At 40.1% G+C, this 23767-nt stretch overlaps 1 protein-coding gene across 1 annotated transcript in view; it reads left to right on the plus strand.

The window, feature by feature from the left end:
- The window catches only part of CD109 (CD109 molecule), a 109703-nt gene that overhangs the window by 24660 nt on the left and 61276 nt on the right, over positions 1-23767 (plus strand). The window contains exons 6-8 of the mRNA XM_084889227.1: positions 6328-6453; positions 21009-21048; positions 23313-23397. Coding sequence (XP_084745353.1) covers positions 6328-6453; positions 21009-21048; positions 23313-23397 — 251 coding nt within the window. The remainder of the gene's footprint in view (positions 1-6327; positions 6454-21008; positions 21049-23312; positions 23398-23767) is intronic.

Consider the following 23767-nt stretch of genomic DNA (forward strand, 5'->3'; position numbering starts at 1 on the left):
GAAGGGGAGGTGGCTATATTCTGCTCTCTGCATCCAGGTAGTGAGGCTGAGACATAAGACAAGTCTACTGCCTCCTTCCTTGTAACTTGCAGAGGCCAGGTCATAGCATTGATGCGGATGCCCACACCCTGTACTCCTCCATCTGAAAACAATCATTTGGCTGGACTTCATCAGACAGTGATGCTTTCTACATTATTCAATGAGGAATAGTTGAGTTGATTTCTTGGAAAAATTTCTCATAAAAAAGTGGGACTTGGTTTAACAAGAGCCCCTGACTTGGATAGTTGTATTCCCCTTACACAGCACCACCTACAGGCTAAATAGAGAAGTGCATCTGATGGCTACTGGCTGACTTTTTTTTTTTTTTTTTTTTTAAATTAACCTTTATTGTTGAGATTATTACAGAGGTCCTTCTTTTCTTTTCCCCCACAGCTCCCCTTCACCCGGTTCCCACCCCGCCACAGGCCCTCACCACTCACTCCATTGTCTGTGTTCATAGGTAATGCATACATGCATTTAAGATCTTTATCTAATCTTTTCCCACACCCCCACACCCCTTCCCTCTGAGAACTGTCAATCTGTTCTATTTCCATGCCACCGATTCTATTCCATTCACGATTATATTCTGTTCATCAGATTTTTCATTCGTTTGATTTTTATATTCAGTTGTTGATAGATATGTATTTGTTGCCACTTTGTTGTTATTTATTTATTTATTTATTTATTTTTTTTTTTACCTTTACCCTTTTCTTCTTCTTCCTCTTCTTAAAGAATACCCTTCAGCATTTCATATAATACTGGTTTGGTGGTGATGAACTCCTTTAGGTTTTTCTTGTCTGTGAAGCTCTTTATCTGACCTTCAATTCTAAATGATAGCTTTGCTGGGTAGAGTAAGATTGGTTGTAGGTTCTTGCTATTCATCACTTTGAATATTTCTTGCCACTTTCTTCTGGCCTGCATAGTTTCCATTGAGAAATAAGCTGACAGTTGTATGGACATTCCCTTGTAGGTAACTAACTGATTTTCTCTTGCTGCTTCTAAGATTCTCTCTTTGTCTTTTGCTCTTGGCATTTTAATTATAATGTGTCTTGGTGTGTTCCTCTTGGGATTCCTCTTGTTTGGGGTTCTCTGTGCTTCCTCAACTTTCAAGTCTATTTCTCTCACCAAGTAGGGGAAGTTTTCTTCAAATAGGTTTTCAATATCTTGGTCTCTCTATCCTTCTGGCACCCCCATAATTTGGATGTTGGTATGCTTAAAGTTGTCCTAGAGGCTCCTTACACTATCTTTATATTTTTGGATTATTTTTTCTTTTTGCTTTTCTGGTTGGGTGTTTTTTGCTTCCTCATATTTCAAATCATCTATTTGATTCTTGGGATTCTCTAGTCTACTGTTGAATCCCTGTATATTATTCTTTATTTCAGTCAGTGTATGCTTAATTTCTGACTGGTCCTTTTCCATTTTTTGGCATTCTCACTAAGGTCCTTGAAAGTCTTACTAAGTCCCTTGGAGGTTTCTAGAAGATTCTCGAGTAACCTTATAACTGTGGTTTTTAACTCTATATTCAGTAGTTTGCTTTCTTCCATTTCTTTCATTTGTGACATGTTTCTTTGTCTTTGCATTTTGACTGATTCCCTGTGTTTGTTTCTATGTATTGGGTAGAGCTGCTAAGTCTTCTTGAGTTGATAGAGTGGCCTTGTGTGGTAGGTGTCCTATAGGGCCCAGAGGCTCAGCCTCCCCAGTCTCCTGAGGTGGACACTGTAGGTGCACCCTTTGTGGGCTGTATGCTTAGTCTTGCTGTAGTTGAGCCTTGATTGCTATTGGTATCACTGGGAGGAATTGACCTTCAGGCCAATTGGCTGAGGGGACCAGCTGTGACTACAGTGGGAGAGCTGCTGTGCAGGAGACACTCTTATGGAGCAGGACTTGATTCAGTGGGGCTTTGGTGCTCACTGAGTCTGCCCCTTGAGTGTGTTGCTTATGGATGTGTAGAGTTGTAATCACACTGACCACTGGGTACACTGGCTCTGGGTCACCAGGGAGGTGAAAAGTCATCCACTGCTTGGGGCCACCCAGTAGGAGCTACAGAGAGATCTGCAGATTCCTCCTCTTTGTATGGGATTGGGACGTGCCCAGATGAGAACCAGCTATGAAGCAAGGTAGGGTGGTGCTGGTACCTGCCTGGTCTTGGGCCTTTTATTGATAGGTTTGGGGTTCCCTGACCCAGCTTCAATTTGTTTGATAGGTCTTTAACCTGAGAAAGGACAGGCCATTCATATGCAAAAGCCATTGCTCACAGCTTGGTTGGGGTTGTAATTTGGGTGAGCTGGGGTTTTAGGGAACCACCAGGGCAAACAGAAATGGCTGCCACTCAGCCTTGCATCAGGGTGGTCCCAGCATGGGAACACGACCACTACGAGCATCTCCATCTGGAAGAAAGCCTCCCCCGAGTTCTTGCCCTGATGCCAGACAGTCCGATTTCTCCTCATATGTTTCTGGGTTCCTCAGAGCCTCAACTGGCACTGGAACTCAGAGGAAGCTGGAGCTTGTAAGTTCAGTTCATGGTGCCAGCCTTTTAAGAGGAGCAGCTGCATCTCTAGTAGCCTGTGTGTCACTCAGCCCCAATCTGCACTGGTTTTTACAGCCTGTAGTTCTTACTGCCTGTAGTGACTTCTTTTTCCCAGCTCTGAGATCCTGGGCTGGGTGTCTGGTGTCGGGCTGGGACCCCTTGCTCCTCCTGGTGGCCTCTGCAGAGGCGATCTCCCTCCTGATTAAAAAAGCAGCACACAAGAGTGCTGGACCAGCTGTTTGAGCCTCTGCACTTCCTATCAGTCTCAGTGCCCTTTCTTCTTTACTTCTCTAGTTGTAGGACTTCCACTCAGCCAGCTTTCTAGCGGTTCTGGGTGATGGTTGTTCTGTATTTTAGTTGTCATTTTGGTGTGGTTGTGGGAGGCAGCGAGTACAAGCATTTGCCTACGCCACCATCTTGGTTCTCTCTCCCGGCTGACTTTTTTGGGGCCCATCTTGCTCAGCCAAGAATGACTGACTGTAGGATGTAGCTATATTGCATGTCACAAAATATTCAGTGTTGTTTTTTTTAAACCACTGGGTCTTATTCATTTTTTCCTGACCCAGTAACAGATCTTTTCAGGAAGGAAAGGGGTTTTAGAGCCTTGCTTGTCCAATTCTGCCCTAATTTTGGTCTCTTCCAGCCAATCTGGCCTAACACTATTGCAGTAAGTGCCTTGGACACTGTGATGGAAGCTGGCACAGTTGGCTTCTACCTTGGCCTCTGTTCTTGAAGGAGGTTGTTACTCCTGGCACAGGTGAATCACCTTATGTGGGAACAGGTGTTGGCATGGGGACACGTCCTCACTGTGCCGTGGCATTCTGACCTGGAGCAGCAGTGGTTAAACCAGAACCTCCTTCCCGGCCAGATGAGGGCACCTTGTTTAAGTGATTCAGCTTCTCTAATTCTACATGCTGGACAGTCAGTGTGTGCATTTTCCAGGACTCCAGGGAGTGGCAGAAATACTTCCTGCAGGCAACCAGGGAATGTACTGCTCAAGATAGCCTGGCACAGGCAGCTGGCTTTGTGCTGTGGAAGCAGCTGACGGAGAGTCAGAGCCATCTAGACATTACTCAAAGGGCGGGGGGTAGGGGGATGGGGGGTGGGGGGGGTGGCTTTTCCAGCTTCTCCTTGTGCAGCTGTTCTAACTGAGACAGGGGCACTGGCTGTGTGGGTCCCTTGCAAATGGTGGGTTCTGCTGTGATGCCACCATGCATGGCCTGTTGAAATCTCGATGTGCTGTGCAAAGACTACTGGTGTTTCTGCATTCTTTATGTCTGCCTGTTGGTGACAGGGGTAGGTTCAACACAGGCTTGAGAAATCAGAGGGGTTATCTCATTCACTCCCAGCCTTCCAGATCCTCCATATTCAGTCATCAAAGCCTTCAGTTCGGACTTCCTTGGTTTGTAGGGCCATGGCACCACCTGGGAGAAATGTGCAGCCTCACCAAAGTAACACATCAGCAGAGTATAAACACTCCTTCCCCTATGCTTTCAATAGCCCTGGGAGTTCTCGTTATTACTTTTTTATCTTTGTCAGTCTGACAAAAGAAAAATGGCATTGCATTGTTTTCAGTTGCATTTTTTAAAGAATTATTAGACAGCACGTATTTATTAGCTATTTGTGTTTCTTCCTTTGTTTTTGAGCCTTTAACTCCGTAACCCTCCCATTCACCGTGCTGGGGCAGGCAGAGGACAGCCAGCTGCTGGTTACAATGCCTGCTCCAGGAGTTGGCCAAGGACGGTGTGACCTGCTTATTCTTGATGGGCTTTTTGGTCTTTGGTTTTTAACAATTAGTTTCTGGCTGCTCGGTTCTCAGCATTGTGCTTGCTCCTGACTTTCACCTTCTCCTTCACTTGGGGAGAGAGATTTCTTCTGGCTTTTAATAACTCGACTAAACCCAGTGATTCTAGTTAAAGGACAGAGAATAAGGGAAAGTATTTAATCCCTGTTCTTAGGAGTTCACAATCTGGTCGGTAACAAACAAAATATCAGCCCCCACCCCTCCAGATAGCTAGTGAATACTTCAAAGAGTAATATGTATTCAAGAGAGATAAACTCCAGATTCCTAGGGACTTTTCAGGAGGTGGTCATTTCTGCCTGTTGGAGGCAAGACATGTGCTTATTTCACCTGTTGGACAAGGAAGGGCGGGTATTCCATCCAGCAATTGTAGGGGCCTAGATGCATGAGCTTTTGGGATAAAATGCAAACAAATCTGTATGCTTGGAGGAAGATGAGCCTAGAAATATAAAGAGGGTCAGTTTACTAAGCCTTGTAAACTGCAAAGTAGTGTAGAACGCATTCTACACTAGGTAAACACAAAAGGTTTAGTGACCTAGTGGTCTAAGAGAATGATCATAGCCGCTGTTTATTCACTGCTGATTATATACCAGGAATTGTGCCGACTATTTCTGCCACTTAGCCTCAGTCTCAGATTTGTGTTTAGGGATAACACTGCTAGTAGTGGGGAAGATGTAATGGAGGAGAGAGATTATTTGCAATAGTTAGAAAACAAGGACCTGGTGGCTATATGGGAGGATGAAAAGCAGACAAATTAGGGAGACAGTAAAGACACAGAGATGACAGGGCTGGGAATGTCAGAGGAATCAGGGATGACTGCTGGTTTGGCTAGATGAATGGTGTGAGAGGGGATTGTTGTCTGGGAGAGTATAGGAATAAGTAAGTGTTTTTTATACATCCCCTGGGTTACACTATTATTGAATTAAAAGATAATGGGCTTGAATCATGAATTTTACTATGTAATCCTATCTAATAAAGGGGGAATATGTTAATGGACCCTCACGCTGTCACAAATATGGCAGCATTCACAGCCAATGAGGAGGGAATATGCTAATTGACTGCCTGCCCTAAAAGATGGTGGCGCCCACAGCTACAAGATGGCTGCACCCAGTCCCCTCAGCCCCACTGGGGTGGCAGGTGTGCAGCAAGGCTGGGCCCACCCCCAGGAAGACCTGGCCCTGCCTTGTGCCTGCCTCTGGAGTTCCCTAATCCCATAACTCCCACCCCCACCCCCGCAGCCACTCAGGGCAGCCTGAGGCTCAGGTAACCACGGCCAGCTGAGGCTGTACTGCCAGCAGTGGCAGCAGCAGAGGTGTGATGGGGGTGTCACCTTTCTCTGATTGCTGGGTCACCTCCCGCCCCTGAGGGCTCCCAGACTGTGAGAGGGGGCAGGCTGGGCTGAGGGACCCCCCTTCCAGTGCATGAATTTGTTTTGTTTGTCCAGTGCCTCTAATAGTGTTATAATATTGGAGCATGCTAATCGCTTATAGTTGAGTACTTACCTAACCTCTCTAGGCATCAGTTTTCTTAACTATACTTTTAGCTAATCCTGCCCTGAAGGAGAATTTTAGTGATTGAATGGTATTTGAATGGTAATGATTAGACAGAGTGTCTGACACATAGTCTGAGACCTATTATCTGTACAGTGGAATATTTTTAAACAACAACAAGACAGGTTTGCTGATGTGCATGTTGTAGTGTTTCATGTAGAAGAAACATGATGCCTGGAATTAAAAGGTTGAGAAGAATCAAGATATTCTCAGGAGAATATGAGCAAAGAAGAAACTTTGATTTGTCTTATTTAGTGGTATAGAACTGACATCTTTGTAAAAAAATGATCTCTGTGCCATATTTTGGGACAAACAAAACATCAATGCTGATGGGATTGCTCATAAGTAGATAGTGTATGTATGTACACAGGCAGCTTTTATATAATTAACATGTATGATTTTCATTGTAGGACCCCAAGTACAACTTGATCCAACAGTGGTTGTCAGAAAAAGGTAACCTTGGAGTCATTTCAAAAACTTTTCAATTATCTTCCCATCCAGTGCTTGGTGAATGGTTCATTAGAGCTCAAGTCAATGTGAGTATAAATATATTTTTAGGGGAAACATTAAACTGATTTAAGTAGGTCAGGTGGGGAAATATATCCAAAGTCATTTACTCAATGAACAGAAAAACATTAATCTGAACATCCCGACAATTTAAGTGGTTTGTTTTTAATTTACTATGTTTTTCAATGGGTTAACTTATAATATATGAGTGTCAATTATTGTTGTCTTTTTCTATGATGTAATGTTTCTAGGTTAAAACATTTCACCTTTTAGTATAAAACTGATTAAATGATGTTAATTTTACTTATTTGTTGCATATATTGAGTATTTTAAAACTAAGTAATGAATACATAGGTATTATTTAACAAATTTTATATCTCAGAATGATGACTCCTATTTTTATTTTTGTTTTACAACACAGTGACTTTATTTTTAATTTTGTTATTATTTTAAATCTTTTTTTGTTGAAAGTATTACATATGGCCCCTTTCCCCCCATTGACCACCTTCAGCCCACCCCTGCCCTCTGCCCCAGACCTCTTCCACCCTAGTCTCTGTGTCCATGGGTTATGCATGTATGCGTACAAGGCCTTTGGTTGATTATTCCCCACCCACCCACCCTCCCCCACCTTCCCCCCGAGATTCCACACTGTTCCATGCTTCCATAAAACACAATGACTTTAAACAGCCAAATCCATCTTCTGTTCCCTGGTCCATCTCTTACCCCCCCCGCACCCCGCACCCCTAGCTCTTCCACCTGCTTCCTTTATTTGCTGCTAACTCCTGTAGCTTTGGGATATAACCAGGCAGGGGCATTAGAACACCATCTGTTATTCAGGTGTTCTCCTGTGCATCACCATGTGATGTTTGAAGATCCATGGAAAGCTTCCCTTTGAATTTACTAACATAAATTTGTGAATAAGAGCTTCAAAGATATTCTATTGAAACAGGCTTCTCATGATTGACATTTGGGCCAAAAATTCTTTGTCGTGGGTGCTGATCTTTGCATTGGAGGACATTGAACAGTAACTCTGGCCTCTAACCACTAGATGCCAGTGGTGGTCTCCCCTCTCTCCAAGTTGTGACAATCAAAAATGTCTCCAGACTTCACCAAATGTCTCCTGGGGGGAAATGCCCTCCCCTTCTCCACTGAGAACCATTGTATTGGAAGGAACAAGCATTTATTAGCATTAGACCTGAGGTAAGGTAAAAGTACCAAGTGACTGATAAAAAAGTAAACAGTTTTTTCCTTTGGCTAACATTTTCTGGAACCACATCCTAAAAGCAGAACTCGTCACCTTAGTTAGCACCTGTTTTTTGAGCATCTGCATAAAGATGATGAGCACGCTGGGCTTGTGGAGAAGTTGTGCCAGGAAAGGGAGACAGATGGGAAATGAGAATGTGTAGAGGCATGTACAAGGCGTTATAGAAACGTAGAGCAGGGGTGATGGGTACTGGGGGAGTAGACAATTGAACTTGTAGAGAAGGAGGAAAGAGCAGGTGTTTGTGAGACTTAGGAGAGAGGAATTGTGTAGAGGCAGAGAGCCTCATGTGTCTGGGATTTGGGAGAGGTTTGGAGTGTATGGAGAATGATAGGGTTTGAGGATTAGGAAGCAGACTGTGAGTTTAAGGAGTTAGCTTTTATTCTCAGTTCCCACTTTTTGATTTCACTATAAAGTATTTAGGAATTCGTTTTTGTTTGTCCATCATCATCCATCCATCCATCCATCCATCCATCCATCCATCCATCCATCCATCCATCCAATATGTGTTGGGGGCTTAGAGTGCTATGTTGAATACAAGGAAGCTAAACATGTGATCTCTGTCTTCAAAGACCATTCCTATGGTGAGAAGAATAATACGATAAAAGTTAAATGACACAGAGGAGACAGAAAAAACAGAGGGCAGTGGAATGGTAAGGTGCTGAGTTACCGAGGTCCATCTATGCCTCCAAGGATGGCGTCTCATTGAGACTACCTTGGGATAAAGAGGATTTATTGTAAGGATGAGCACCGATGTTTTTGGGGTCAGGTATTCCCTGTGTCTCTTGTGGTCTGCTCCATTTTCTTCAGACACTTCTGACAACCTTTAAGGTGTTCTCTGGTCCAAATCTGGAATGGTCACATTGGCTCAGCTAAATCACACTGTCCTTAAAGCTTTATAAGCAAGCATCTTTATGGGTAGATGGGCTTCCCTGGGTCAGGTGTCCATCACTGGTCCATTTGGAAACCACCCAATGCAATGACTAGGCCGGGAAGTCTCAGGTAATGGTGGCATCTGAGTGATTAATTTGTTCAGTGAATGGTGAACAGAATAAGTATCAGAGGATAAAATAGCGGAGAAAGACTTCTAGGAGATGTAAGATTGTAGGTGAGAAGATTTATAGAATTTCTGGTTTGTGTACTTGACTTATCATATGGCTTAGGTAGGGGGAAAAGAAAAAAAAATTTAGGTACTAAAACAAAGACATTTGCAAAATTTGGCCTGCCCACCTCTTTAGCCTTCATCTTCAGTTAAGTGCTACCTTTATCCTTGCACTTCATGTATTAAACACATATCCCTTAAGTCTATTAGACTTACCCCAGAGCCTTATCTGTCTTATCCCTTTCTGTGCTGTTCTCTGGAAGACTGTTTTTCACTGTTATCCAAGCAGCTTGATTTTGCCCTCCAGTCATTCCCATAACACTCTGTGCTTGTCTTGGTTCATTCAGGTAACTTTGAATTGATGGCACGTTATAGATTATAGTCTTTGGGGACTTGTTTATACCTGTACCTCTGAGACCTAGTGCTTTGCACATAGAAGTCAATATTTATTAAATGAATATATTAAAGCTTTAGAGTAGTCATATGTCTTGAACTAAATATAATTTACCCTTTTCCACATTCTATAATCATCCTTATTCTTTTGAAGACGGCATGTAGATCATTGTACTTATTATTGGTGATATGATATCCCTCCCCCAAGTTTTGAGGTATAATAAAAAAATAAAACTGAAGGGTATTTAAAATGCACAATGTGATTTATATACATTATGAAAGGATTTCTCCCCCATGTGATGTAATATTAGTGCATACAACCAAGAAAAAATAAGCCCTTTATTAAAAAAGAAAAAAAATTCTTCAAGAGCCACTAGAGGTCAGTATAATCAAAGAAATGTTATGAGAAGCAAAACCCAATTTAGCCTTTGTCTCTGGTTTTTATCTTCTCTTGATTTCTGCACAGCATTAATGCACTGTATATTGCTTATTATTGAACTTCTTTTAGCCATTAATAATGGTGGAAATATTTTAATTATTTAAACAGTACAACATTATAGCCTCTTTCTCTCTCTCTCTTTTTTTCTTTCCTAAGGCAGTGACAATTCTTAGTATTAATCCCAGGGAGGGGAAAACACTTATTTTCAGGTGAGTGTTTGGAAATCACATTTTGTTTCCAGACAAAATATGGAATGATCCTACTATTACTACGGAAGGACAATTTATAAAAAAAAAAATACAGGACTTATCAGAGCTTTGATTTGTAGTGATTATGCAGATAATCAGAGTGACAAGTCACTCCACTAGGTCAGGAAAAGTATCCTTTAGGCAAAGTGCACTTGGGTTCATTGGCACTTCTACAATGTAACATTTATACAGTAAGTATGTGTGAGTCATTTAATCTACTGATTACTTAAATTGCTTTTGACCTTCAAGTATTCCTTTTCACCTTCAGGATTTTTAATGATGAATAATTATTTTAGCTAGTAAAATGTTCGGGCTTTTCTTCTTATTTATTTTTATTTTTTGCATTTCCTTTATTATGTATAGTCTCTGATGGTGGAGCATAGTAAGTTCTTTATATATTATATCTTCATAGACATGTTTTTTTTTTTTTTTTACAATGCTAGTTTAATTAAATTTCAGAACAACTCTTTTAAAAAATAGATATTTTATTGATTTTTCACAGAGAGGAAGGGAGAGGGTTATAAAGCTAGAAACATCGATGAGAGAGAATCATCGACCAGCTGCCAATGTACATTCCCTTTACCGAATTGAACCCGGGACCTTCCAGTCCACAGACCGACGCTCTATCCACTGAGCCAAACCGGTTTCAGCAGAACAACTCTTGATAATATTTTTAAGCCCTCTTAAAATTAGTAAAATTTAATGAGAACACTGACTTTTTAGGGGTGCTATTAATACTTGTGCATATACGTAATTTGCATACCTGCATTGAATGTGAATAGTTCTTTGCTGCTTTGGGGATTGTACTTGTTCTTCTTCTACCTCTCCCAGCTCTTTCTTTACAAAGGTGTTTTTTTTTTTTTTTTTTTTTTTTAAATTATTGATTTCAGAGAGAGGAAGGGTGAGGGAGAGATAGACACATCAATCTATCTTTGGTGGGGGGATATCTATTTCTTGACTGGTATCCTTGGTTCTTCCAAATAGTTGTTTGTCCCCTCAAATTTTAAAATTATGGTAAAATACACATAAGCTTTATTTTCTTAACTATTTTTAAGTGTACAGTTCAGCGATATTAAATACATACACATTCTTGTGCAACCATCTCCAGAACTCTTTTCATCTTGCAAAACTGAAACCCTGTCCCCATTAAATAATAACTGCCCATTTCTCCTGCCCCCAGCCTCTGGCAACTACCATTCAACTCTCTGTCGCTATGATTTTGACTGCTCTCAGTATCTAATATAGTGAAATCAAACAGTGTTTGCCTTTTTGTGACCGACTCATTTCACTTTGCATACTATCATCAAGATTCATTCATATTGTAGCATGTCAGAACTACATTCCTTTTCAAGACTGAATAATATTCCCTTATAGGTATATACCAGATTTAGTTACAACTGTTCTTACATCTCTGATTTTAAAAAGTGTACTCCAGATTATTAGAAGGCAATTTTATAGGCTCTTTAAAAGACAGGCTAATGTTGTTGGCAGCCAGGAGAGATCTGGCCACACCAGCCCTCTGCTTTCTGGATCCCATTTTGACGAGTACCGACTATGTGCCCACAGCCAGGCATCTTCATTTCCCTCCATTCCCCCAAGAGGCAGTGCTGAGTAGTGGAAAAGGTACAGAACTGGGGGCAGGGTCCTGATTTACTCATTGGACGCCCTAGCGGTGAAACTCTAAGCTACTTTTCCTCTCCAGATGAGCAGCTACATAAAGCCCCTCGATGCCCTAGACTTAATCAGTTCTTGGGAGATAATCTGAATTTTTATAACAGCTTCTCTGGTGAGTCAGATACATAGCCAGCTTGGGAACCACTGAACTCTAAAGATAATCTTGTGGTCTCTTCTAGCCGTAACGGACTGTAGTTTCTCAGTCCTTATCTCACTCTGGAGCCAGTGCTAGGGATGGGGGACAAGAAGTAGAAGGTAGAAAACTCCAAAGCTCCTAGGCTTGGGATTCCTCTTTGGAAGCCTGCATTACACATGGGGGCTATGATGTAATTCGGAAGTAGTCTCATTTGGATGGTTCCTTTGTTTATGGCAGCCATGTCCACTTGAGTGAGCTGTGGAAAGGTTGGGCTGGGGTGCCAGCAGCCAAGCCTTTTTTTAGCCGCTCAGAATGCTCCTTATCGTCCCGGCCTTGCTGCCCGGCTGCTGCCTGGGTCAGTTTGCTTCTGCTGTCAGGCTTGTCTGGAGCCAGTTGTCCTTTGCAGAAGAGCACATCTTTGTTTGGACAGCGCTAGTCCTTGAAGCCCTCGACAAGTAGCATCTGGTCCATCCTCCTGGCTTGTGATGACAGCCCAACAGAAAGCATGGAGCAAACTGTGACAGGTCAGGAAGCAGTGGCACCCTCCCTGGAATGTGGACATGGCTTCCAGGACACTTGTCAGCCTCCGCTTATAAGACTGCTTTCTTGAGAAATACCTCAGGTTCTTACTTCCATGTGCAGTGAGGAAGGAGGAAGGAATCGGTTGTAGAATTTTATTCCTTAGCGTGTCAGCTGGCAGAGGTCAGTACTTCATTCTCTGTTCTTCCACGGGCCATGGCACACACCTCTGCTACGGCCGTTATTGATCAGTGTAATTATTTTCCTTTTTAAAAAAACATTGTGGCAAGATAGCCATATCATGCAATTTGCCAACTCTAACATTTTTGTCTAAGCCACATTGTCCCTAGATGTTTGCAATATCTCTTCATAGATCTTCCTTAAGTTACTCTTTCTCTTTGTAATTTCTCTACACAGCAGCAAAAGTAATTTAAACATTAAAATTGGATCACATTATCCCACAGCTTAAAACTCTCCAAAAGCCCACCCTGGCCAGTATGACTCAGTTGGTTAGGCATCATCCTTTGCACCAAAAGGTTGCTGGTTTGATTCCCAGTCAGGGCATATACCCAGGTTGCAGGCTTGATCCTCAGTAAGGGGCATGCAGGAGGCAGCCAATCGATGTTTTGCTCTCACATCAATGTTTCTCTTTCTCTCTCCCTCTCCTTCCTCTTTCTCTAAAAAAAACCCCCCAAAAACAAAAAAAACAAAACCACAACAAAATAAACACAAAACCCAAAAAGCTCTCCAAAGGTTTTCCATTGCCCTGGGGAAAAGATCCAGACGTTTTACCAGGGCCCACACAAGGTCCTGCTTCATCTGAGTCTACCTTTCCAGCCTCATCTTCAGATTTCATAATTCCCCAATGAGTTTCATTCACTTTAATTCATTTCATAATCATTTTACTTATGTTTATGTAATTATGTGTGTGGTTATTTGATAAATATCTTCCTTTCCACTAGATCAAAAGCTCCATGACAGGAAGGTGTAACCCCATCACCTAGCACAATGCCTGGCATGTAGATGCAATAATTCCTTGTTGCAGGGATGGATGAATGAATGCATTTGTTATATTTGGGTTTTATCCCTGTTAATTCTGATTCAGTAGCTCTGGGGTGGGAACTGGGCCTCTCCACTTATTGCACCTACCACAGTTGATCCTGATGTTCACTTTGGGTTGAAATTCTTAGAGAACTATGTTGCAGCTGCAGTTAAAGTGACAGATGTTTAGATTCTAAAGGGGAAAGGAAAGGACAATGTAAACATTCACAAACATTTTCAGTCATTTTGCATATCTACCCTTTCTCCAAGTTGGTCAATACACATCTACTGACAATGTTTTCATTGTGATTTCTTGTTAGAGTTGCTGAGTCAAGCTCTGGAGGGTATTGGATATTAGGCTAAAGTTTTAGATTTCATTTTATAGACAGTAGGGGGCTCCAAAGCGTTTACTGTGCTTTGAGTTTCAATGTTCTAAATTTCATATAAGACTTTAGAAGAAAACAAAAATGTGCATGAATGAGCATCTTGAATTATAAAAGCTGTAAAATCTACACTTTTATTGTTTTCCTCTGATTATAAAAGTGAGGCATGCTCAGTGTAAAAACACCCAAACATTATTCAATGAGAAGAATGACACACTTATGATAAACACCCAAATAAAAGAAATCACCAGTATTTGTTGTCTTATTGATTTTTGTAGGGAGTTTTAGGCAATAGTATGACATGGTTAAAGAAAGAATTTAGGAAGATTATAGCATGTGGGGTGATTAAAGGGAGAGGAACTGAAGTCAGGGAGACAACCCGGAGATGAGTATTTTTGTTTAACAAATGTATGACTGCTTTTTACGTTGGGTTATAATAGTACAGTCTGAGGGCAATAGGAAACTGCTTTAGGGGAGCAGCAAAAACCAAAGAGGAATGGATGAATGAAAGAGACGCTTTAAAGGAAGAATCATTAGGTTTAGTGACTGATTGGATTGTGATTGGAGAGGAAGGAAGAGGAGTAAAAGATGTTAAATTAATTGAACAAGGAGGCCATTAGACGGATGTGGCACTAATGCTGTGGTGGCGGAAGTAAGCAAATAAATGCCTCAAGCTAATGATATCAAAATGCGGAAGACAACCAGTTACAGACAGCTAGCTAGGCTTTAAGCTCTAGCCAATCAATAATTTCCTTACTTTGCTTCCATATTTTCTCTATAGAAGTCTCTCTGTGAGTTTGCTGGGTTAGTGCTCCTAACCACTTCTAGTTTGGCACTGCCTAATTCCAACTGTTTTTTGCTTAAGTAAACTTGTAAAATTTTTAATGTGCTTCAGTTTTTCTTTAAACAAGGGTGTCTCTGTATCTCTAGCCTTAACATGAATGGCTATACCGTTGGGTGTACCTCGTTATTGCTGTGTGACTGTGAGGTGGAACGGATATTACTCAACAAGTACAATAAAATACCACATTATTCTTCTCCTGTGTAGTCCTGTTATTGTGGAGCAATTCTACACTAATCCTTGAATGAAATGTAGGGCACATCCCACCATTTTTTTCCTGGTTCTTCTTTGGGAATACATGACCCTGTCATTTTTTATTACATGCCCACACACAAACCAGTGTACATTCAGTGGCTAATACGTCCAGTAGATCAAATTAAGTGCCTTCTTCTCTCAGCTTGGTTCTTCTTTAGTCTGGCTGCTTGTTCCCGACTCACTGAGGTAAGTTGGGACCCGCCCAGGATTGAATTGAGTGGAGGGAAGACAGGTGCGGTGTAAAAATTCTTACTTGATCTATAAGAATGAGTCATATGAATTTGCCAATATTTGTCCTACGGAAATGGCAAATTAATATAGTTCAATATGATACTGCTGTCATCTGGCATCAGACCTCTCAAGGCCAGCAGGCGTTTAAAACTAACACGTTTCCTTCTTAAGATTCCATTGCAGGTTCCTTAGAGCACCCCTCCATTTCTGTGGGGTGGGGGGAGGGGGAGTATCTCTCACCCCAAGAATTGTTGATGTTTTTGAATCTGTCTCTTCCAACTGGCAGCTCATAGCTCCACCTTCAGCTTCTGGGCATCTACACTTCACTTCCAGCTTCCATCTCCTGAGGTTGCCTTACCCTGCCAGATACTGGTTTTGATCTTGAGAGAAGGAAGCCCCCTGCTGGTTGGCTGGCTCGCGCGCGTGCGCTCGCGCGCGCGCTCTCTCTCTCTCTCTCTCTCTCTCTCTCTCTCTCTCTCTCTCACTCTCTCTCTCTCTCTCTCTTTCTCTCACTTTTTGCCTATCTAGTTGGGGAGAAATGCTCATACTTTCTTTCTCTTTGAAAGTCAGGATGTGCAGACTACTCCTCAGCACACTCCCTTAGCTCAGCTGTCCCTGCAGCTGGTCAGTAGCAGTATTTGCTCTTTAGGTTGTTCAGACACATCAATGCCTGCCTACTGACAACTTAAGGATGCTCAAGGGACATGCATCCAGCTCTCCGGACTGTCCTATGATTGAAGGGGCAAGAGCAGTGTCCATCCAATCCCTGGGGATGGGGTGTGTGTGACTCCTACCCCATCAGAAGCTTTCTCCTAAAATTCCTTTCTAATTTATTTTAATCTTGGTGCTTTTGGCTGAGCATTGCAAAACTAGTGTTTGAAAACCCCTTTACAAGTCCTGCATGCTAGTCTTTCCTGTCTTTGGAATGTCAATATCCTTGCCATCTGTTGTTTTGGGCGACAAAGCCAGCACTGAGTCTGAGCTATTCTATTTTAACATTCTGTTATGGGTGGATGAAAAAAAAAAATTCAGTCCTTTTAGTCATCTTTAAATAAAAATTAAATCCAGACAGTGGAGATTAATGCTAAAGCAGACTTTGGGAAATTGAAATGATTCTAAATGTGTAAACAGAAATAATCCATCCTGCACCTCAGTTCTATTTCTGGCATTTGTTTTTTTTAATTCCAGCAGCAAGAGTTGAAAGAAGCTTCTCAGAATTTAAAAAAACACACATCTATTTTAATGGTCATGAAGTGTGCCATATTTCTTTAAGTTTGTTAAAAATAGAAACCCTCTCAAGTTAGATGGCTTCATGGTCAGAGAAGGGAAATTCTGTAACTGGAATGGATGTAATTCACATCTCCTATTTGCACCCTAGTCAGAGCGTATTTCTTAGGAGGATGATAAAAACAGTTTTCTCTTCCCCTCCCCTCCCCTTCATCTGATTGGTTTCCATACATACACTCCCACAATCCACTATTCACTTAGGGGTAAAGAGACAATGAAATTGCAGAGATTACTGAGAATACATCCTGGTTCTTCTTTTCCATTCCTGTTTTAGAAGTTGTTTAGGAAATCTAATTGAAATGGGCTTACATCTACTACAGATGGAAAGGGAATACATGTGCCAAAGAGCAGGTTTCCTTTCCTCCCCCTCTTATTGTTGAAGATTTTAATATATTATTTATTTTTAATGTGTGGTGTTTTTTTTTTTTAGAATTTTATTTTTTAATTATAATTGACATTCAGTATTATTTTATATTCATTTCAGGTATACAGTATAGTCATAGACATTTATATAATTTACAAAGTGGCCCCCTCCCCCCTCTGCCCGATAATTCTAGGAACCACCTGGCATCGTACATAGTTATTACGGTATTATTGTCTGTATTCCCCATGCTGTCCTTTATATCCCCATGACTATTTTGTAACTAAGTCTGTACTTTTCAGTCCCTTTACCTTTTCACCCCGCTCCCAAACCCCCTCCCATCTGGCAACCCTCAGTCTGTTCCAAGAGCTGGTTTTCTAAAGGAGCGCTTTCCCCATGGAGCAGTGACCATATTGGGGAAAGAACTCAGGAGACATTGATGAGTTACATATTCTCTCTCCTGGAAAGGTGTTTGCTTAAAAGACACTCTGCCCAAGTATTTATGCCTTCAGGTCAGCCTCTCTCTCCAGCTGTTGGCAGAGTGAATGAGCACAAGCTGGAGTTGATGAGCTAGAGTAAACATAAAACTCATTTTGAAGCAGATTGTTTCTTTAAAGCTGAAGGGAAATTGTTCAGTAAGTGAAACTCACACTTCCTTCTAAAGGCCTCGGGTTGGTTTTGCTGCATGTTTTTAGTCACGGTTAGTCAAATTTAATTTAGTTCAGTTAGAATTGACATAGAGCAATTTAGAGACAAATTTTACTTTTCTAAAAAAAATATGTATTTTTTTTTTTTTTTATTGATTTCAGAGAGGAAGGGAGGGGGAGAGAGAGAGACATCAATGAGGAGAGAGAATCATTGATCGACTGCCTCCTGCATGACCCCCTTTCCCCGATCCTCTCAGGGATTGAGCCCGCAACCTGGGCATGTGCCCTCTTGGTTCATAGGTTGATGCTCAACCACTGAGCCTTGCTGTCTGGACTAAATTTTACTTTTTAGGTCAGAGTTTGCTGATCCTGGCCTATAGGCCAAATTCAGCCTAGTACCTTTTTCTTTCTTTTTCTTTTTTAAATATATTTTATTGATTTTTTACGGAGAGTGAATTATCAATGAGCTGCCTCTTGCACACCCTCCACTGGGGATGTGCCTTCAACCAAGGTACATGCCCTTGACTGGAATCGAACCAGGGACCTTTCAGTCCACAGGCTGACGCTTTATCCACTGAGCCAAACTGGTTTCGGCCTTTTTTTTTTTTTTTTTTTTTTTTGTAAATAAACTTTTATTGGAATACAGACAGTCTCATTTGTGTACCCATTGTCTCTGGGTTTTGCACTCCAATGGCAGAGAACAGTAGTAGCAACAGCAACCATATAGCTTATGTGGGGAGGAAGAACTTCCGTCTACACTTCTAAGTTCTTCCAGTTGGTCTAATAATCAAATTGACATGAGGAAGATTAACAAGAAAAAATAATAAAACTGAATTACATATGTACCTATGGGAACCCCACACACGTAAGAGTTCCAGAGCAGAAAGTTAAAATGAGGTGTCTGTGACCTCTGAGCTAAGAGGTAAAGCATTTTGGGGCAACGATGGGGAGGAAGGTCATTTGCTGGATGCTAAGAAGAGCCAATGTTCAGTAACTAGAAGTTTACCCTGCCCTATGGATAGATCATAGAAATTTATTTCTTGTAATAACTCTTATTATGGGCAAGGCCCCGAATTTAAATTCTTTAAGGGAGAGGTAAAAGTTTCTCATGAGCCGAAACCTGTTTGGCTCAGAGGATAGAGCATCAGCCTGTGGACTGAGGGGTCCCGGGTTCGATTCTGGTCAAGGGCATGTACCTTGGTTGCGGGCACATTCCCAGTAGGGGGTGTGCAAGAGGCAGCTGATCGATGACTCTCTCTCATCTATGTTTCTAACTCTCTCTCTCCCTTCCTCTCTGTAAAGAATAAATAAAATATATATATATATATATATATGTATATATATATATATATATATATAAAAATTTCTCACGAGCTCACAGGGTCTTGATTGCCTTTAGCTAAAAATAATTCTCATGCCAAAGTGGCACACCTCAGGGAGGGCTGTTCTGAACCCCTTCACTTGCAAAGCCTAAAATATTTACTGTCTGGTCCTTTATAAAAAAAAAAATTGGCAAATCCCTGTTCTGGACTAATGAAAGTTCTCACTAACAGGGTTTTTGTGGTTATAAATGGCATACATTTATAATTGTTATTAATTTAAATAGTTTAGTACTTTCTACCATTCTTGATTATATGTTTTGTAAAAATATTTTATAAAAGTAACTAAAATAGCCGAAACCTGTTTGGCTCAGTGGATAGAGCTTCGGCCTGTGGACTCAAGGATCCCAGGTTCGATTCTGGTCAAGTGCATGTACCTTGGTTGTGGGCACATCCCCAGTAGGGGGTGTGCAGGTGGCAGCTGATCGATGTTTCTCTCTCATCGATGTTTATGACTTTCTATCCCTCTCCCTTCCTTTCTGTAAAAAATTAATAAAATATTTCTTTAAAAAAAATAAAAGTAACTAAACTCATGAAAATTGGTATGGCCTGGTTGCCTAATGGACAATATGTTGAAAATTACAAAATCCAGTTCTTCTTCTCAAGCCCCTTGGACAGCCAAATAATTTATTTTTTGAATTGCATTTCACCACTTATAAACAGCCTGGGAAAACCTTGCCTGGGACAAAGCACACTGTCAGCACTCAGTTACAAAATGATTTTTTTGATTTATTGGAACAATTAAAAATGACATTGAAAAGAAGCACATTCCTTCCGCCTTTTCTTCAGTTTTCCACGTGGCTGGCTTCTCTCACTCCTTGGCATCCTTATTCCTTCCAAATGAGGGCAGAGAGTTGAGGTTATTCTGTGGGTCATTTGACAGATGGCCGTGCCTCTTCAGGGTAGTCTGACTCTGCTCATGATAAGGTTATTTTAATTTCTTGCAGGGAATACTGCACACGGGGATACTGTATACTAACTGAGGCTAATCTGATGAATGCTTTAAGAACCAGCCTGGGGACAGGAACCAATTTGTTCATTTATATTCACATGCATTCAATCCAACAGACATCGAAGGCATGCTGAATTGGGTGCTGTGCCTTTAAGGGCTTCGTATTGTATTATAGGAGATGGACACAGAGCCGATAAAGATAATATATTGTGTTAAGTAAGATGATATTATGGAAGAGAAGGTCCATCTAACAACATGGGAAGAGGCAATCAAGGAAGGGTGCCCAGTGGAGGCTAAATCCAGATAGAGAAGTCCAGGACATTCTGTAGGCTGCTCAGGTGAGGATGTCTAGGAGGGAGAGTTGAGTGAGAATCTTTGGGTTGAGGACTGGGCAAGCCATGACTATGTAGGGACATATAGAGATGGCAGTTAAAACCTTAACAGTTGATGAGCTCATTAAGGAGCTGGAGAGTGGGAAGAACATTGGGCTTAGGATGGGAAGGGCCAGCATTTCAGGATCAGAAAGAGAGAACCATTAAGAAAACAAGGAAGAAGTCTTGAACATGTTTTTAGACTGAATGTTTATAGACAACTATTTTGTTAGCATATGTTACATTTGTTTTATACTTTGAAATGAACTATATCCTTCTTTTAGGATTAAAAAACTTGTACAGTTGTTTTAGATGAACCAAGGATGATGTTTGAAAAAGCTAATTTTTTTTATAGCTGCACCTGTGTATTTTATTTGATAAACTTAGGGAATCAGAATTATAATACTGATTTTATTCATGGAATTACTTAACTATTTTGAAGTAGTTCTATTTAATGTGTTATATGATTTAGAATGGACAGACAGAAATAGGAGGAGTTAGAAAAAAGGCCACATTTTTTCTTTTGTAGAAAAGAAAATAATTAACAATATCTATTAAAATAAGGTAGGATGTATTGATGTAAGGGTTACACTAGAAAATAATCCCAGTAATTGGGAAAGTAGAAGATGTTGGTCCATGATGATTTTGTATCCTTAATTATTTATAAGTATTTGAATTATGTATAACTTACTTTTCTCCATTTTTTGATAGTGTTTTCCAAAACCAATTTGAAGTCCTTTCCTGTTAGTTTGGCATATTGTCCTTGCCTCATTTCACAAATGAGGGAAGTCAGATGAAGCAGTTTGTTTAAATGATCTACAGTGAATTATAGAGTCACGTCACTTTTTTATGTTAGTGAATTGGCAAGAAAAACTCATAAAATCTCACAGACTTCATATGTAGATGACTAAAAATAAACTTCTGCAAATGAAAATAAACTGTTTTCTTAATTAAATAATTATAAATGCATTAAATTCTCCCAAAATCTTTTTATGAGGTAAGTAAGCAAGCAAAATAATCAAATAAGAACTCATATATTTTCTTTTTTTTCTTCCTCCCAATAGAAGCAGTCATATCATCTGTTATTCCAAGTTGCAGAATATGGTAAGAGTTTTTCAATTTATTTGGAAGGAAAACACATTTATTACTTTCCACAGAAATAAGGGAAATTTCCAAAAAATGTGTAATTTAAATTAAAAATCCCAGGGGAGGTAAAATCCTGATGTTTCTTGTAGATCTAATCATTTTTTCCTTTGTAAAAGTGAAAGGTATAAAAGGTCATAATAAAAAATAAAGGAGGAAAAAGATCACCTATAGTTCCATTATGCTAGACTATTTCTTTTATGCACAATTATTTTTTTCTACTTTGTCTTGATCATAATATACATATTTAAAAATTTGTGAATGTTGCACTTAGACACACATAGATAAAAATAGTGTGAGCCAAGCATTTTGTTGGTGGAGGAAGAGAAAGGAGAGATGAGAGTGAAAACATAGGAGCTAGTATTAGTTTTAATTTTAATAGCTTTTTTGAGGTTATACACAAACTTTTTTTTATATGATTTGTGTCACTTTTTTGAGATTGTGTTTCATTCAGCTTTAGAAATTCTGGAGATAGTTTGCTTATACTTTTGTGGTTCAGCCTCCATGTAGCTCATGCCACATAAGTCTCATGATCAACTAGAACTGGGAATAGCAAATAATTTTTATAAAGGGCCAGATAGTAATATTTTAGGCTCTATGGGCCATATGTCTCTGTCCTAACCACTCAACTCTGCCACAAAAACTATGTAAGGCGGATGTGACTATGATCCAATAATATTGTTTGTGGACATATGTAGAAATATGAATTTTAGTAACTTTTACATCATGAAATATCCTGCTTTTGATTTTTCCACAAACAGTTAAAAATGTAAGAAACACTCTTAGTTTCTGCTGGTCATTATTTATTGACCCCTGACCTGGAATTCTGTTGTCCAATTTGGGGGTCACTCACCAGGTGTGGCTGTTGAACACTTGAAATGTGATCAGTCTAAATGGAGATGTGCTCCAGGTGTGTAAAACACAAGATTTTGAAGACAGTACACAAAGAAAAAAGAAAAATAATTCATGAATAATACATTTTTATACTGATTATATTTTGAATATGTGGGGTTAAAAATTGCAAAAATTAATTTCACTTTTTTTTTTCCTTTTTAAATGTGGCTACTAGAAATGTAAAATTACACTGGATGGCTCATATTTTATTTCTTTTTGACAGCCTTGATCTAGAAGAATGAGTCTGGATGGCCAGGGTTTTTATAGGCTATTTTCACTTCACAGATATAGAGGTGGTGCTGGGTTGTGGTATGTTGCTAAGTGGGGTCTAGTGGAGGTGGGGAATTAATTGCCTATGATATTTGAGGAGGAGATATTAGAATTTCCTTTTCTAAGGAAACTCTACCTCTGAGTGTCCCATAACTTCTTTGTTGAGGGAGAGCCTGGGAGGAAGGTCACAGGTGACCATATGGCTTTTTGACTCTCCAATCCTAGATTGGTCTTGAGTCCAGGAGTGTGTTGGCACATCAAGGATCTTTTTATGAGATTAATCTACTTCTTTGGTCAGTGAAGTTAGAGAAAAAAAATATTTCTGTAAACTGAAAGAAAACAAAAATTGTATATTCTGGGGGATTTCTTTATATCAGATAGTATTAATATTGGTAAAACATATTATATATTAATTATATAAAGCTGACTAAAGTAGAGGTTTCTAATTTTGGAATTACCTATCAGTACCTGTGACAAGAAAAAAATTTTTTGTAGCCATATCTTACCTATTAACTAGAAATTCTACTACACAACTTTGTCTTTGGTTAGACTGTCACCAGATTTGCCTTTGTCTCAAAGGACAAGGCATCTATGACTGCATATGTGGAATCATCCAGAAGAAGGAGAGACTTGGGGCCCCAGGATGTGCTTTTAGTAGCCAAATTGCTAAAAGATATGAGGAAAGGGGCTGCTCTAGAAGCAGCTGTTTACCAAACAATATGGAAGTGTTTTATCAAGCAGTAAGGCACACTAATGGGTGACAGCTGGTCTTATAGCACTCAGATGCATTCCCATTTAGTGTTTTAAATACAGTTTAGGTTCCACCAACGGAAGTTTCCACTGGACCCCACTGTCACTGTCTAGTCACTAGCTTCATTGGATTTCTGACTTTGGGTAAAGTGCTTTTCATCTAAGCCTTAATGTGCATTCATTTGGATCATAATCTAATTTCAAATAGTACCAATTATAAACTCCTTTAGAGCAATTGTTTGTGATTTTTGTCAAGCTGTAAATGATAGTAAAATAGATTCTTTAAAATATTTACTCTTTTCCCCCTTCAGTATTACCAAAGTGGGAAGTTGCTCTGCAGACACCATTATATTATCGTGTGAATTCTAAGAGTTTAAATGGTGCTGTCACAGCAAAGTGAGTATCCGTTTTCATGACTATAAACTTATAAAACTGTATGACAGAGAACTCATCATATACCACAGAATAGTAGCACAATGTTCTACTTATTAAGATACCTCAATGGGCCCTAGCCAGTTTTGCTCAGTGGATAGAGCATTAGCCAGGCGACTAAAGGGTTCCAGGTTCGATTCTGCTTCCAGGTTGCAGGCTTGATCCCCAGTGGAAGGCATGCAATAGGCAGCCAATCAATGATTCTCTGTCATTACTGATGTTTATATATATCTCTCCCTCTCCTCTTTCCTCTCTGAAATCAATAAAAATATATATTAAAAACAAAAAACAAAAGATACCTCAAAGGGCAGGAGACAAATATCTACAATAAACA

Source organism: Pipistrellus hanaki (genome assembly GCF_964339955.1).
Source record: "Pipistrellus hanaki genome assembly, chromosome: 7".
NCBI lineage: Eukaryota > Metazoa > Chordata > Mammalia > Chiroptera > Vespertilionidae > Pipistrellus > Pipistrellus hanaki.